At 43.1% G+C, this 16,715-nt stretch overlaps 5 protein-coding genes across 16 annotated transcripts in view; 3 read left to right on the top strand and 2 right to left on the bottom strand.

Moving 5' to 3' along the window:
* Window positions 1-77: 77 nt before the first annotated feature.
* On the bottom strand, window positions 78-2,477 carry mrpl44 (mitochondrial ribosomal protein L44). The gene is made up of 4 exons (XM_035623131.2): window positions 2,216-2,477; window positions 1,289-1,760; window positions 1,018-1,196; window positions 78-787 (listed from the first exon to the last, which is right to left on the bottom strand). The coding sequence occupies exons 1-4, from the start codon at window positions 2,389-2,391 to the stop codon at window positions 610-612; spliced, it is 1,005 nt and encodes a 334-aa protein (XP_035479024.1). The 5' UTR covers window positions 2,392-2,477; the 3' UTR covers window positions 78-609.
* Window positions 2,478-2,493: 16 nt separating this feature from the next.
* On the top strand, window positions 2,494-4,647 carry LOC118299417 (dynein axonemal assembly factor 1-like). Its single transcript, XM_035623125.2, has 2 exons — window positions 2,494-3,558; window positions 3,654-4,647. Exons 1-2 carry the CDS (start codon window positions 2,655-2,657, stop codon window positions 4,532-4,534), a joined length of 1,785 nt encoding a protein of 594 aa, XP_035479018.2. The 5' UTR covers window positions 2,494-2,654; the 3' UTR covers window positions 4,535-4,647.
* A 141-nt stretch (window positions 4,648-4,788) lies between these two features.
* On the top strand, window positions 4,789-7,474 carry LOC118299418 (dynein axonemal assembly factor 1-like). Its single transcript, XM_035623126.2, has 2 exons — window positions 4,789-6,105; window positions 6,201-7,474. Exons 1-2 carry the CDS (start codon window positions 5,232-5,234, stop codon window positions 7,079-7,081), a joined length of 1,755 nt encoding a protein of 584 aa, XP_035479019.1. The 5' UTR covers window positions 4,789-5,231; the 3' UTR covers window positions 7,082-7,474.
* Window positions 7,475-7,564: 90 nt separating this feature from the next.
* Window positions 7,565-14,004, bottom strand: mffa (mitochondrial fission factor a). Of its 11 annotated transcripts, none has more exons than XM_047335754.1 (8): window positions 13,798-14,004; window positions 11,192-11,359; window positions 10,714-10,886; window positions 10,510-10,601; window positions 9,575-9,739; window positions 8,534-8,590; window positions 8,246-8,330; window positions 7,565-8,155 (listed from the first exon to the last, which is right to left on the bottom strand). In XM_047335754.1, exons 2-8 carry the CDS (start codon window positions 11,355-11,357, stop codon window positions 8,024-8,026), a joined length of 870 nt encoding a protein of 289 aa, XP_047191710.1. In that variant the 5' UTR covers window positions 11,358-11,359; window positions 13,798-14,004; the 3' UTR covers window positions 7,565-8,023. The 11 variants fall into 11 exon arrangements, with proteins under 11 accessions (XP_047191710.1, XP_047191708.1, XP_047191705.1 ...); XM_047335752.1 differs by having other exon boundaries at window positions 11,192-11,417; XM_047335749.1 differs by lacking the exon at window positions 13,798-14,004 and adding an exon at window positions 13,525-13,788 and having other exon boundaries at window positions 10,714-10,883; window positions 11,192-11,417.
* A 587-nt stretch (window positions 14,005-14,591) lies between these two features.
* Window positions 14,592-16,715, top strand: part of megf6 (multiple EGF like domains 6) — a 52,372-nt gene continuing 50,248 nt past the window's right edge. The window contains exons 1-3 of one of the 2 annotated variants that reach the window (XM_035623458.2): window positions 14,592-14,908; window positions 15,927-16,061; window positions 16,441-16,550. In XM_035623458.2, coding sequence (XP_035479351.2) covers window positions 14,826-14,908; window positions 15,927-16,061; window positions 16,441-16,550 — 328 coding nt within the window. In that variant the 5' untranslated portion in view covers window positions 14,592-14,825. The remainder of the gene's footprint in view (window positions 14,909-15,926; window positions 16,062-16,440; window positions 16,551-16,715) is intronic. The other variant, XM_035623457.2, reaches the window with a different exon arrangement.

The raw sequence follows: 16,715 nt of genomic DNA on the forward strand, positions 1-16,715 counted from the left end.
GTGTCTACAGTATATAAGAGCACAAAGTGAAAAATAATGATTTTTGACAATAAAAAAATATCCAAACAAACATAAAGTAACGGTTATGACGTACACATATTTTTGACTTTTTATTGAACAACATATAATAGAATACCAAGTTCACCAAATGGCAACCGTTTATTTACAAGGCCAGCCAGATATCAGGGCTATTTCGTGTGATGGACTGCTGAACCGACAAGGTAATTAGCCAGGGCAAGATAGGAGACCAGTGGACTTGACTCTTGATTTTGTGATACAATTTATTTAAAAATGTTAAGATTACTGTCCAATTCATTTGAAACCTACATCTTACACCATACTCACTTTGTTGGACATCTCTTATTTTTTCTTTCCCTTGTATGGAGGAGCTGACATTTAAATACCCAATAGAATTTATCAAGTGCGCTGTTGGACTCACGTTTAACATGGTGAGGTTCTTCCTCACAATCCGCAGAATGTCAGTAGTCCTCAAACAAGATGTACTGTATCCTAAATGATCTCTTAAGTAGATTCAAGCCACTTTTTTTTTTCTGTTCCATTGCATCCTTTGAAATTATTTTCTGCAGCTGCGTAACAGTTGTTACTTCATTAATTGCTGTTGACTGACTGAATTAATGGCTGCTCATGCTGCTGCGGCTGTGGAGAAAAGTCTAGCGGCCTGCGATTCTCATTGTAGCCGTAAAGTTTCCGGAGGGCAACGCGAGCTGCTTCCTCCTCGGCTGCTACAAGTGTCTCGCCTGGGCCCTGAGCCAGAAGCTTCTTATCACTGAAATACAAGAGGTGAGCAGAGACAAAGAAAATTAGTAACATAGGCAGATAACACACAAAAAACTGTGCAAATGATCTGCATCTCTCACTCAAACCTTGAAATTTTAACTTTTAATGCATGTTGATTTTTAGCTTGTCAGCTCTATCTGCCATCTTTTTAATTAATTTTAACATCTTCATTTACTGCTGTACTTTGGGCAACAGCTTCCACAACAACAGCATACATACCTGTACAAGCCGACAAAGTATAGTGGCAGGACAGTGCTGGCTCCAGCAGACCTGATGAGGCGAGGCTCCGGCAGAGAGACATTCCTCTTAGTGAGCTCCTCCACCAGGAGTCCCATGGGGTTGACCACTTTCCACATATCAAACAGGTCCTTTCCTATCAGCTGAGTGACCACGAAATCCTACAGAGAGGAGAGAAGGTGGAAGTGAGTGAACCAGTCCTCAGCCACATAGACTGTTATTGTAGAGTCACGCTGTACGGCAAGCGTCTTACCCTGAGGAAGAAGCCTGCTCGCTCTGCTCCACTGCTCTCCTGTAGAGCTCCAACCACTGCCATGAATGTAGAATAGAGCACATCATCGGGAACAGGGAACTCAGCGCTCATGGTTAATTCTTCAATGCCGAGATTTCTTGCTAGATAGCACACGACCTCTGAACTGGTGAGGTGCCCTACGATGCTCTCCACCCCCTCGCTCGGCAGGCTCGGAAAACTGGCCCGGCACCAGTCGGCCAGGAAGCTTTGGGCGAAGCACGCTCCCTTTGCACTCAGCTGAACATTATCGTTCAAAACCAGAGCGATGGTTTCAGAGTTCACGTCTAGTAACGGCCGTCTCCTCTCTTGCTCCGCCTGAACGTAACACGGGTTGACGAAGGCCGTTTTCAGGAGCTCCTGGGAGAAGTTCTCGTGGAGGCGGGTGCTGAAAGCCTGGACCTCAGCATGGTAATCCCAGAGAGGCTGTAGAGAGCTGAGAGAAAGTCAAACATGGATTTAACCGCCTTCCTCTGAACAACATTTCTAAACTGGGTCGAACATACTTGGGGAAAAATGCTATTTACTTCTGACAAATCCGTGTTTAGTGTGTTTGAATTAACTACACACTAGTGCATTTGACAACTTTTTTGTAAGGATTGCAAACACAATCTTGATGGCTGGACGAGGGGACCCGGATGTCCCTTCACCCTTGTGCACAAGCCGTGTTTGCTAACTGCGCCCCTGGCTTCACGTTTAAAAAGCTGTGGAAAATAATAACAACACACAGGCTGCTGCAAAAAGTCTGAAGTGAAAAGTGGTTATAACGCAACAATAATGTTGCCCGTAGCAGTCATTTTCAAACGGCTACTATGAATACACACGTGAAGTTCATTGATGGCCTTGAAATGCTCTCTGTTGAACCGCAGCCTCGGTTAGCATTAGCCTTACCGGGGCTTCGGGGGCGGCGGTCCCTCGAGCTTTAGCTTCCTCGCCATGAGGTACGTGTACGCCTTCATCCATCGCTTCTTCTCTCTGACCTGTGACAGTGACACGTTTCTGCAGACGCGCTGGCAGTGACTCCCGAATGTCAGCGCGCCACGACTCAGTATGTAGCCTGACGCCATGTCGGCGGCGCACTCGACACGGCGGGTTGCAACGGCTAAAGGAGTCCGACGCGAAACAACATCCGGCCAATCGGACCTGGTGCTAACGGGAAAAAAGAACGCACACGCGTTGCCACGGAAACAAACGTAAACGTGAGGTAAAAGAGCGGACAGTTGGGTGAAGTTTACCCGAGACAGCTTAGGAACTGACATTGACTATATCCACAACAAGTGGACACGTCCTGCTCGCCACTGCTGAGTTTAGAAAAAAGAAAACAACAAGGATGGGAGATACAGAGGCAACTCAAATGGAAGGTGGATATGCAGAAATAACGTATGTTAAAAAAGGAGTTGATGCAACGGTGGAAGATGGAGCTCAAGAGAACAAAGAAAATGACAACAACCAGTCAGGACCACGGATGACCAAGAGATTCCTCAAAGACCTCTGTAAGCAGCACAAATTATACACAACTCCTTGCCTCAACGACACACTGTATCTGCATTTCAAGGGCTTCTCCGCCATTGAGAACCTGGAGGAGTACACGGGTCTGAAGTGTCTGTGGCTGGAAAGCAATGGGCTTCAGCGCATTGAGAACCTGGATGCCCAGACCGACCTGCGCTGCTTGTTCCTTCACCAGAACCTCATATACAAGCTGGAGAACCTTGAACATTTGAAGCAACTCTGCACCTTGAATGTCTCCAACAACTATATCAACAAAGTAGAGAACATCTCCTGCCTTCCTCACCTGACGGACCTGCAGATTGCCCATAACAAGTTGGAAACTGTGGTGGACATAGAGCACCTCAGTCAGTGTTTGGCAATCAGTGTGCTGGATATGTCTCACAACCAGTTAAAAGACCCCGAGATCCTCCCTGTACTTGAGGCCATGCCAGGGCTGCGAGTGTTGAATCTAATGGGCAATGAGGTGGTGAAAAAAATCCCAAACTACAGGAAGACTATGATTGTGAACCTCAAGCAGCTCACCTACCTCGACGATCACCCTGTGTTTCCCAAAGACAGGGCATGTGCTGAAGCATGGGCAGCCGGAGGGCTGGAGGGGGAGCGTAGAGAAAGAGTGCAATGGGAAACACGGGAGAGGAGGAAAATTCAAGACAGCTTGGACGGCATGGCAATGATTCGTAAAAGAGCTCAGGAGAGACTGCGCCTACAAGAGCCACAGGAGAAAGGTGAACTAACTTGTTAACTTTATCCATGCACAAACAGGTACAGTGTAAAGATGGATTTAGATAATGTAAAATTGTCTCTGTCTGTTTCATTTCAGGGGATTCTGAGGTCCTCAACACTCCCTGTGAGGAAAACGGCACCCAGGTTTTCACTTCATCACAAGAGAAGATCCAAGCCTTCGTGCAGGACAGCCTGGATGCACATGAAGAGTTCTTGCAGAGTCAAGAAGCACAGAAATGCAAGCCACAAAGTGAACATGCAGAGGCAGAGCAGCCAAGGGATGGGTTGCAGGGAGAGCAATTAGAGAAAGGTGATCAGACCGAATTACAGATGAAGCGGCCAGTGAGAGAAGAGAAAGAAGGACTGAATCCAGAGAAGTCAGCAAAAGAGCAAGAGAGTAGTGCAGAGAATATGTTAGAGACTGAGAAAGTAGAAGATTACAAAAAACTAAATCCGTCACATGTAATTCAACTCCTGATAAAAGAAGCAGAAAAAGAGCAGGTGAACGTGAGTGAGCTGCATGAGACGAAACAGCCTCCACCGGTCAGGGCAGCTCCTCCTGAAGCAGATGAGGTCGTACCCACATATGGTCCGGGACCGTTGGTGACAGAGCTGAGGGATGTGAAGCAGCTGGAAACCATCCACCTTCCACTGCTTCGCTCACTGCATATCGACGACCTGCCCGATCTGGAGGATGTGGACACAGACGACTTCACTGGAATGTTTTTTTCGCAGCAGGTGTCCAAACCAATGATAGAGGTCATATCAGGAGGCAGTGATGAGGATGAGCCGACTGGAAACCAGAGTGAGATCATCTCCACCAGTTCAGCCGCAAGTTCAGTGTTCACCGGAATCTCTAACATTTCTTCATCACTGGTGTATCCAGGGGATCGGGATGGAATATTTGAACCAGTGGAAAAGTCAAACACAAACCAGATTTCCTCTTCACCACACTGCCTGATTGAGGAGTTGGAATGATGCTTTCAAAGTTTTAACAGCACAATCCCACAGGGATTTCATTATCTTTTTGTTTATGTGATTATTAAATTTAAAATTGTGAATACAAAATAAAATCTTACTTGATCTGGTCAGTTGTCTGGTATATCTTCCCATATAATAGCTACACTGACTATCTGTCAGTTGTCAGTGCAGTTAAAGAAAATTTAACGACAAAATTAAGCAGAAATTATGATTAAATATATAACTAATATTAATAGACAACAAAAAACGAACAGCGGGCTCATCAGAGAAAGATATGTTTCCTTCTTCACATAATTGCAAAATTAAAGTGATATGTGTATTTCACATAATGTTTCAATAAAATTACAGGTCAACACATCACATGTGATGTTTTATTGAATACAGCAGAGCGTAGCTATGAACCGCTCAGTGATTGGTCAGAAAGACAGACTCAGCAAGCCTCCCTTCAACTTTTTTTGTAACCATGTTAGAGATACATAGTTCTACCTGACAACAGCAATTAACTTAATTCGGATTGGATTCAAGCCTCCTTTGATGGCTGCTTTGATCTCACACAGAAAGGTCAGCCATGACATAAGTCGAGGCAACACCCGGCAATGACCTGAAAAAATTGCACTACTTCAGCTTATTCCCGCTTACCATTGCTGAATTAAAAAAAAAAAAAATAACAACGGAAGATAAAGAGGCAAATCAAATGGAAGGTGGACATGCCAAAAGGACTTCCGTTAAAAAAGGAGTTGATGCCATGATGGAAGATGGAGCCCAAAAGGAAAGTGACAAAAACCAGTCAGGACCACGGATGACCAAGAGATTCCTCAAAGACCTCTGTAAGCAGCACAAACTATACACAACTCCTTGCCTCAACGACACACTGTATCTGCATTTCAAAGGCTTCTCCGCCATTGAGAACCTGGAGGAGTTCACGGGTCTGAAGTGTCTCTGGCTGGAAAGCAATGGGCTTCAGCGCATTGAGAACCTGGATGCCCAGACCGACCTGCGCTGCTTGTTCCTTCACCAGAACCTCATATACAAGCTGGAGAACCTTGAACATTTGAAGCAACTCTGCACCTTGAATGTCTCCAACAACTATATCAACAAAGTAGAGAACATCTCCTGCCTTCCTCACCTGTCCACCCTGCAGATTGCCCATAACAAGTTGGAAACTGTGGTGGACATAGAGCACCTCAGTCAGTGTTTGGCAATCAGTGTGCTGGATATGTCTCACAACCAGTTAAAAGACCCCGAGATCCTCCCTGTACTTGAGGCCATGCCAGGGCTGCGAGTGTTGAATCTAATGGGCAATGAGGTGTTGAGAAAAATCCCAAACTACAGGAAGACTATGATTGTGAACCTCAAGCAGCTCACCTACCTCGACGATCACCCTGTGTTTCCCAAAGACAGGGCATGTGCGGAGGCATGGGCAGCGGGAGGGCTGGAGGGGGAGCGCAGTGAAAGGGAACGATGGGAAACAAGGGAGCGGAGGAAAATTCAGGACAGCTTGGACGGCATGGCAATGATTCGTAAAAGAGCTCAGGAGAGACTGCGTCTACAAGAGCCAAAGGAGAAAGGTGAACTAACTTGTTAACTTTATCCATGCACAAACAGGTACAGTGTAAAGATGGATTTAGATAATGTAAAAGTGTCTCTGTCTGTTTCATTTCAGGGGATGCTGAGGTCCTCAACACTCCCTGTGAGGAAAACAACACCCAGATTGTCACTTCATCACAAGAGAAGATCCAAGCCTTCGTGCAGGACAGCCTGGATGCACATGAAGAGTTCTTGCAGAGTCAAGAAGCACAGAAATGCAAGCCACAAAGTGAACATGCAGAGGCAGAGCAGCCAAGGGACGGGTTGCAGGGAGAGCAATTAGAGAAAGGTGATCAGACCGAATTACAGATGAAGCAGCCAGTGAGAGAAGAGAAAGAAGGACTGAATCCAGAGAAGGCAGCAAAAGAGCAAGAGAGTAGTGCAGAGAATATGTTAGAGACTGAGAAAGTAGAAGATTACAAAAAACGAAATCAGTCACATGTAATTCAACTCCTGATAAAAGAAGCAGAAAAAGAGCAGGTGAACATGAGTGAGCTGCATGAGACGAAACAGTCTCCACCGGTCAGGGCAGCTCCTCCTGAAGCAGATGAGGTCGTACCCACATATGGTCCGGGACCGTTGGTGACAGAGCTGAGGGATGTGGAGCAGCTGGAAACCATCCACCTTCCACTGCATCGCTCACTGCATATCGACGACCTGCCCGATCTGGAGGATGTGGACACAGACGACTTCACTGGAATGTTTTTTTCGCAGCAGGTGTCCAAACCAATGATAGAGGTCATATCAGGAGGCAGCGAAGAGGATGAGCCGACTGGAAACCAGAGTGAGATCATCTCCACCAGTCCAGCCGCAAGTTCAGTGTTCACCGAAGTCTCTAGCATTTCTTCATCACTGGTGTATCCAGGGGATCGCGATGGAATATTTGAACCAGTGGAAAAGTCAAAGACAAACCAGATTTCCACTTCACCACACTGCCTGATTGAGGAGTTGGAATGATAGTTTTAAGTTTTAAATACATAATCCCACAGGGATTTCATTATCATTTTCAGAAAGTACCTTACTCCCGGAAAAATAATTTAAAAAATATATAAAATGAGCGCTTGAAGCTATTTTTGCATGTTTGATAAATGTTTATGCACTCTTATCGATTCTTGCACTTTTGGGTAATATCTTAATGTTTGAATGCACTTACTGTATGTCGCTTTTGACAAAAGCATCTGCTAAATCGAATGTAAATGTAATGTAATTTTGTTTATGTGGTTGTTTATTGTATAGCTGAAACAAAAAAAACTACTTGATCTGGTCAGTTTTCTTTTATAGAAGAAATTGTAATTAAAAATATCACTAATGTTAATAAACGACAAAACAAAGAACACCGGGCTAATCTGAGAAAGACTTGGTTCCTTCTTCACATACTTGCCAAATAATAGTGTTATGTGTAGTTCACATAATGTTTTAATGAAATTACAGGACAGCACATCACATGTATGGCTTTATTAAATTCTGTTACATTTCCCGGTTCAAGTCACATACGACTCTCACTCGCATTAAATATTCAACATGTTACACCGTCACTTTGCGGCTCCAATTTTTCTTATATTGTTGAACTATGCTATGCCGTAGCTCTGGGTGAATTCCTGTGACGTGAACAAATATTTACAACAAGTCATGCTTAGCATTGAGATGTAAGATCTCAAATAAAAACAAAGCATAATACAACAGAATAGACAGAACGAGAGGGGAGTAAAAAAATAAAACTGTACATGTATTAAATAAACAAAAATCTAAATATCAGCCCTGTGCCCAAAAGGCCTTGCACGCGTGTCAACGTCTTTGTCACACAGGGCCCGAGTGCAGCGAGTAGCTAACATTTGACACAGAATAAGGATAGTACGTTCTCTTTGTCAAGGCGACGGCAGAAAGGTACGGATCAGCTCTCTAACGTCGCAGCCACACCCAAGTGTTGACGAGCCAGAAAGCCACGGTGACCGAGTACAGGATCATCTCTCGCTTGGCACGCTCCTTGTTCTCCTCCTCCAAATGTTGGAGTCTCCGGTTCAATTTGATGAGCTACAGATGAGAAAAACCTTTTTGTCAGTCATTGGGGTTCCACGGTCAAGCTCTCACACACCAAGAAGATGTTTTTTATCATGGACTAACCTGACGTCGAAGTGTTGTCGCATCAACCACAGTCATATCATCAGGCCCTCCGTCTAGTGTGGCTTCATAAGATGCTAATGCAAGCCTTGATAAGAGAACAGCCACTATTAGAAATACATGGAGTGCATTTTATAAATAGCATGTTCACACTTGCAACAAACTTTTTCTAGACTATTTTCCTACCAGAGTTTCATCTCATATCTAGACCCGAAATGAGAATATAAGGTAAGAAAGAAAGAAAGAGGAAAATTAAAAAGGGAACAGAACGAAGATACCAGGTGAGGTTACCTGGACTCATGCTGGGGGTTGGAGCTCGAAGCCGACCCCCCTCTCAGGGACGGATTGCTGAATAGTTCAGGGAAGGTAGGATTGAGAGAAGGAGAAAAAAGAAGAAAAAACACATGGTACAGTGCTGTATACACACAGACACAACTTGCATGTCGTTCGCATAGATACACATTTTGCGTTGTCCTTGAGATCAACAGACTGATCTTTCTTTTACAACCTCTTCTCTAACACAGGTTTTTCCATTATCTTTCTGAAGGTTCTGAAAAATTCTTAAGGTCTAGTTTTCAGAAATCATACCCCTACGAAGTGAGAGGCTAATAATGAGGAGCAAAGTTTTGTGAATCATATTTCTGAACTGTGAAATATGAATAGACACTGCTACTGCGGTCCTCAAGAAGCAAACAGTCCAAAGTTCAGATTGTTGCAAAACTCTAAAGAATTCGTTTCAGGGTAATTTTTACCCTGAAAAAATTCTCTCCACACCATCTAGCATTATTTTCCACTGTTATGTTTGTTTTGTTCTTCTGACCCATGAGCACCCGTGAAGCCTTGAGCAACTTTTTTGGTACAGCATCACTGCGTCTTTGTCCTTTCTAATGATACAACAAATACATTTCCTGAATCATTACCTTTCCTCCAATGTTAAATTTAAGTCCTACATCATCTTAAACAAGCTGGTGACCAGGGAACACTTTGGCCAGAACCAGAGCTACACATTAGAAAGAGGCAGAAAAAAAAATCTAGCTACAGCTTTTTGGATTAACACAAGCTGTATTAATATTGTTACTGAAAGTTAGAAAGTCAGTTAGAAAATGATCACATTATGCTTGAGACAAAAACACAAACACTCTCCCAATCTTAGAAAAATGATAAAGGGGCCAAGCACCATTTCATAAAACATGTTATGTGAACCTTAACACCTCGAGGAGAGTCTGTACTGTACTGTACTAGTCTGCACTTTTTTGTCTGACCAATATCTAGGAAACGCCGATTTATTCTCCTATTTTAAAGCAAAACATGACCAGATTATTGGGAGGTCACCTGCGAGGGTTCTCATCCAAGACCTCCAGGACCTGATGGTAGGCCCGACGTGAAGTGGACTGGATGAAAGATAATACGCTGTTAGCGCTGTACAGGTTGTGCTCATCCTCGGTCACGGTGAGAGGGGGACAAGGGTGGACAGTGGCTGGGGGGGGCAGGGTCGCACTGCTCAGTGCCCACCATTAAGAGCAGCCAATTCAGAGGAAAAGGGAAGAAAAGACAATAGAGGAAAGAGGGTGAGGAAGGAAGAAAGGGAGAGAAATAAGGGGGAAAAAAACTGTCCTCAGCTTCACTGACTTTTTTTTTTTTTTTTTTTAAATCGCAGCTGAGTGAATAAGTAAATAAAAGTTGCAACAATACCTCAAGATAAGTTCTGCCCACCACTCACAGTGCTTTACTCACACAAAATACACCCAACACAAAACAGAAATGGAAGAGATGTGAACCAAAGGCATCGGCAAATTACATTTTTTTGTCTAAAATTTTCAAGTTTGGAGGAAAGCAATTGGGAAAATAACCCCTCTACTGTGTTTTGTCCTGCAGGGGGTTGTGGTCTTGTGTTTATTCAGTTAATAGCAGTTAATTTTTCCCCTTTTTTTGCACCAGACTTGAAGTTATTTAGAACAATCCAAAAGTCTGAAAATGATCAAATCAAAAGTGACAAGTACATATCAATCATTTTTGAGTCATTAGTAAATGGATAAGTGTCATTGACAAAAAACAGCTGAAGTCTGCATTTACACTGAAAGCAGCAAAACGTCTCATGACAAAGCGGCTTTCAATGCCAAGAACAACAGACAAACAGCCGTGTCACACATGCAAACGGACAAAGCACAGAACCCCCCCCAAAAAAAGCCTCATGCTAGTTCATGCTTGGAGGAGATAAGTGGGAGCTAGCACCAGGCCAACAGTGGTATACCAAAGCCAATACTCACGCTGAATCGTTTTTCATCAGCTGACTGTTGTGACGGAGAGCTGCATTCTCACTGGCTGAGCGTTCTCGTCGTAATCGTCCTTGGGGCCGCAACTGTACACCAAATTGACAATTGCTTTATTCTGGCTACGGTTCACTGCACGTCAATGACTGGATTTGATGTTTTGACCTTAGTAACAAGACACTTTGTTGTTTTATCACTTACCACCTCCTCGGAATCTGGGGCCATTCGCTGCTCCTCTTCCATGAAGTCCAGCGGTCGCTCGTTCAGGGTGAGGACTCGGGGTGGTGTCTTCAGTGATAGGGCTTCAAGTGGCGTCGACTGGATTAAGTCTAGATCTCTGGGTCTGGAGAAGTGGAGGTCATTATTGTCTCCTGCTGGAGGAAGAAAAGAAAAAGTGAACTGGAGTTTAGAATGAGAAACTGGAAGATACTTATTATAATTTAAACAATGTAGTGATTTGAAAGTTTTTTTGTTTCATTTACAGTCTTAAATAACGGACATGGTACCACAGCATATAAGTTAATGTGCCTCTAGGTGCTGGACGGACAAAGTCCTGAGCCACTGGCTGTGACAAAGTCAAATGACGGCTAGATAACAGTCAGCTGACCGGCACCAATGACTTGCAGAGTTGGTTGTAATGACAGACTTTGAGCGACTCATTAATTAACTATATACCAACCTGCAACCACAATTCTCTCTGGGACTTGCATCATGACACTGCGGGGGACCAAGTGAGATCCACCAGCGGGGTCCTCGTGGACTTTGAGCATCTCAGGGATGCGCATCCTCTGGCTGATCCCCTCAGTGTAGTCCAGCTCATACTGGATACGGTTCATCTCCGCCATCTCTGCCGTGGGGGAGGGGAAAGCAGCTCCGTTCATTTGGCTCTGTGGGAGGATTTGGCTCTGTGGGAGGATTTGTTCACCGACACGGAGCTTGCTGTTAGTCACAAAGGCCCAAAAACGATCCAGCATGACCCCTGTGATCTCATGGCTTCATTCTGATGCCAGCTGAACTTTTTGTGCTGCATATTGACTATCAAATCTTATTAAACTGCCATGCGAGCTGTACAAAACAAGGATCTCCTCAGAAAATATGAATGGAGTAGCTGTTTTAAGAGTTGGAACGCATCATATGACAGCATCACAGGATGACGACCTGGTGTCTTCTGATAGAGGGAAACAAAAGGAGGCTAGCAGCCGATAGGAGCTGCTACAGCTGCTGCTGAATATGTATCTTCTTGAATATGAACGTTGGAGCATATAATTGACTATCAATGACGGTACATTCAACAATAATGTTGTAGTTATTTGGTGTGAATGCCAACATATGTTATTCTACAAAAAATGTTCAGCCAGTTTTTGGCCCTCTTCTCCTCCTAGAGTGCTAGAGTGGGGGAGATAAAAGTGAGAGGAGCTGGAAAATGATCTTAAAAATGTCTCTAACTCACTCTCACAACTTTCGCTCTTCATACATCATAAAAACAGGGATTTTTGTGCTCTTTCACAACAATGTCACTGTGGAAGCAAACAGACATACACTTCTGGCACTTCAGACCTCCATGTGAGACGAGTGTCTCACATGAACTAATGCATTCTACCAACCTTCAATCCTCAGTACTCATGACAACGATAGGTTTTAAAGGCCTTTATAATAACTCCATTGCTCTAGTGCATGTGGCTGACAAAATAAAACTGTCTTTCTACTATAAACTTAATTATCAAGTCACATTCATAGAGTACAAAAGTGATTATTTGTTTTTAACCAATATATTGTTAATTTTGATAGGTTGGGAAAAAGTTGTCGTTTGATGTTAAATTTATGACAACAAACCATTTCTCAACTCTTACCCTAAATCCATTTTCCCAACTGTCCTGTTCTTATCTTATCGAACCAGATTTAAATGAAAAGGAGCATTTAAATGCTTTTAAAGTGTAAGGTCAAACAAAAGATGAGATGTTACGCTGTTGTCCGCCATCTTTGGAATTCCAGGAGAGGGGACATTGACAATACGCACACGCAAGCGGTGAACCAGTGACCGAGCTCATTCTCATTGCGTTGTCAGTACCATGTTGTCCGCCTCAGACTTGGTCCGGTTTTGTATTTTCAAATGTGGTCAAGTAACTCTGAGTCACTCGCCTCTGTGTCTGCTGTGATTCAAATGGGCTTCTGAGAGGATTCACTACGTGTCACACTACGTGATCACAGGAGTGCGCGCACCTTTGATCATCGCATCAGCGGGGATGGCATCACATGGAATGTTTTGATTGGGAAAGCCTTTATTGTGGGGCAGCCACAGGAAACACAATGTATTTGTTAACACGGCCAGCACTGACTGCCTTCAGACATCATTTTTGACAGTGCATCTTTCTCAGTTTTTACTATGGGGAAGAACACAAGGAGAATCAACAGCCAGTTGAACCATGTTGCTCGTGGCTAAGGACTAACAACACAATGTTTGTTTTTAGCTGAACACATTCAATAAAAATTGTAGTATCTGAATTTGTGTACCAAGACATCGGTGCGATTTAATCGGAACATGGATTTTATCCTGTAGATTCCTGATGGAGCTTTTGCAGATGGCAATAAAACATTAACTTTAACTGAACAGCAGGTTTCAATATTTCACTTTATGCTGGTCTTTGAAAAGTAATACTTCATAGAAAGGGAATCACTATTGGTGTGTAGCCCACCTGTCCTTATTTCAGTCCCGGAAAGGCCCGGAGTGCTTTAATCCGGTTATCTTTATTCACAATGAAAACTTAAGGTCAGGTTATCTGAGTTACTGTATTGACCTTAGCCGATGAACTGTAACCTCACTGTAATCGGTGCGAACGCTGGAGTTTTTGTGGCCCTCATCTCCTTGAGACATTTTTCAACTTCGACACTTCAAACACACATTCAGCTCAATTAGGACAGTCCTGCTTGCATTCAAATGTTTCATAACCGTCACCCTTTCTGAAATAGTCAACGTCTTCCGCGATCGTTTCAAGTCATTACACATTAACAAACCCATTCCGCCAACGTCTTCGTCCACATTCAAGCCAGCAGTCCAGGTCAGCGTCAGCTCCTCAGCAGCCGGCATTCACACCGCAATGTCTACAGAAATTGCCCTTTTCTAGATAGTTAACTACTCCTGACTCGCTCTGTGGTTTGAATAAATGTCAGGATATCTAACAAAACCCTGAAGCTCAGGTTACTTGTGGTTTGACATCACAGTAGCGCCATCTAGCCAGCCAGCTAGCTAGCCATGCCAGCTAGCGCGTTAGCTTTGGTTTTTTTTACCTTGCGGGTTTTTGTTGCTAGAGACGCGGATCCCTCCAAAGAATAGATGATGTATCGAATCCTAAAGAGACCAAAGAGCCGCAAACATAGTCAGAACAGCGCGGTTAGGTGTAAGTGTCGCATATGATGTGGCTGTCGCGCATCACTTTCTGTTTATGTGTGAGAGGAGCCTCCTCTCTTCTTCTTCCGCGGTGCGTATTCCAAACAGGAAGTACTCAAGCTCAACCGGAAGTAGCGTCATAAGCCCCAAGCGCTGAAATTAAAAGCCGAAATATTAGACGTGGACGTTTATTCTGATCTTAATGTGCTCGTTTTCACGATGTGTGTCCAATATAATGATGATATTTGACTTAATCAAGTTGAATACTTTTATCTCAACAGCATCTGTGAAATATATTGAATATATCAGCAGTTGGCTACGAACTTCTGTGTTAACAACTGTTTTTTATTTGTGTTTTACAATATTAGATATTGATGATTATACAACATACTTGTTTTCATGTTTTAAAAAAATTGGCCAAAATGAAATATACACCATCAAATAAATACTGTATGTTAAATATTCATTCAAATGCAATAACACATATGCAACACAATCATGCCCCTAATAGAATAATTAATAATGCTTACTTTTTGCATTCAAAGGTGTTTATCATTTGACCACATCTCGTATTTGTGCAAGATGAAGCACGGCCTGTCTGTGATAAGATGGTCATAGTGCGCGCACAGGTTCGTGCCGCAGGGGACTTGAGGACCTGGCCCCGCAGTGATTGTGGGTGGTGCGTTTACAGTCGGAGCCATTCAAAGGCTGCGATTGACATCAGACAAGTCGTCGCTCGGCTTCTGACCGGTGAACGGGAAATCACGCCTGGATCTCGGGGAAACCTCTATGCAAGACAAACATAAAGATTGGAGTCATGTCGCAATTCGATCTTCCTTCAATTGTCAGGATGCTCTTCATTTGATGGGCACAGAGGGGGCGCCGACTGAGTACAGCTCCTCTTCGTGTCTGTTAACTGGCTGAAATCATGTTCCCAGATATTTTCATTTTGTGTGTTATATTACTCAGCACCATGCCCGTCGCGTCACCTTTGGAGCTGCAACTTGGCATGTAAGTAAGATCTTTTGATTTAGTTCCCACTGGTTTTATTTGCACTTATTATTGGGGCGAATGAGAAAATTTCACTTTCTTACTTTTACGTGCTTTAAACTAAGACATAGGCAACGTGTCGTAACCTATATTTAACAAAAACCACAGTGAGTTTACGTTTCCCAAGTTGAATTATTAATTCAACTTTTGTGTGAAAGAATTACTTCACATTTAATTCTGTGCAATGTCCACTGGGAGTCGCTCTCTCAGGTCCCCCATGAGGACTTGTGTGTATTTTCTAGCACTGATGTAACGTGCTTCTGCATAATAGCTTTCAATGGAATGTCATTTTTTTCGTATAGTCTATTACTCTACCAGAGGTTTCCAAATATAAATAGACTGTGCTGGAGAGGATTGAAAAAAAAAAATCGTTTTTTATTACCAGAGAAGCTGAATACTTCCTCTAATTAACTTCAGGCTGCTCTGTATTGAAGCCAGATGGTTTGAGGACATTTCTGGAAAATTTACCTGTGCTTACAACATACATGGATGCAGGCTACTCGTGACTCAGTGATGTACATGTCAAAACCTCCATGCTCATCAGTGCATGCATGCTGGCGCATGGACATGCAAACAATTTAGGAGAAGTAAAACTTAATTTCCCATGGGACTTAATCAGTTGTTTATTGGGTGCTGTAGACAGTGTCCAAACCTTGGACTGTTGTTTTTTCCCCCTGTACTTTAATCAGGCGCAGTACACCAAACAGGAAGCTGTAGGATTGTCTGACAAACACTGTGTTTGATGAGCTGATGTTCATACAACTGAACATGTGTAGAACATTTAGAAGCTCATGTCTATTTGGAAATACACCACCAGCTCTATAACCATACCTCTCAACTTAGTCGACTTCTTACTTCAAACATATTATTTACAACAATGAGACTTCTTTTTATTCTATACTAGTATTTTTTGTCTGTATTTGTGTCTGCCCATCCTTTTCCTTATGTTTTTTCCATGTTTTTTTTTTTCCATGCACAGGCCAAATGTTTGTGCAGACCAGGAGATGTCCATGCTGGGGGCCCGTCAGCCTTGTGTCCAGACTTTTACCCGCATGGTCAAAGTGTGGAAACAGGGCTGCACCAACCACAGATGGTGTATGGGATACGAGAGGAGGTAAAAAGCAAATAAAAATAATGCACAAACAGTTTATCATGGACATAAAACCAATGGGCAACACTGTAGTGTTTTTACACATATATACAGAGATATAACTGATGGTCTTCCATTTCAGTTTTATTTGCATGCTCAATGGAATCAGAAATCATAAGCTTGTAGTCACAAAGCTAAAATTGATCAATAAATTGATAGTTTGATTCCACTGATAATGCATTGCCATTTTTTTGAATAACAGTAGCATCTCTTTCTTTTTTGTTTGCTGATTCTCTTCATATAAGGCTGCACTTTCTATTGACCCATTGGATCATATTCATGATATGTATAAACACATAAGGTAATCTTATTATGTGACTATTATGTCATCTCTCCTCCTCAGGACAGCATACTATACAGCATACAGGCAGAGGTACAGCGTGGACCTAAACACAGTCTACAAGTGCTGCCCAGGTTGGACTCAGAGAAGTGAAGAGATGGGCTGTCTGCATAGTGAGTAATAGTATTTTAAATACATATGGGATAGTTCTGATAATGCTACAAGGTTGCCATATAGATAGTCAACCTACTGGCTGGATGGAGAGATAATAGACACACTTATATCCATATATTTAGAAATGCACACAAACATGGATACATCAGCAGCGTTATGATTTA

This window comes from Scophthalmus maximus, chromosome 11, assembly GCF_022379125.1.
Source record: "Scophthalmus maximus strain ysfricsl-2021 chromosome 11, ASM2237912v1, whole genome shotgun sequence".
Taxonomy (NCBI): Eukaryota; Metazoa; Chordata; class Actinopteri; order Pleuronectiformes; family Scophthalmidae; genus Scophthalmus; species Scophthalmus maximus.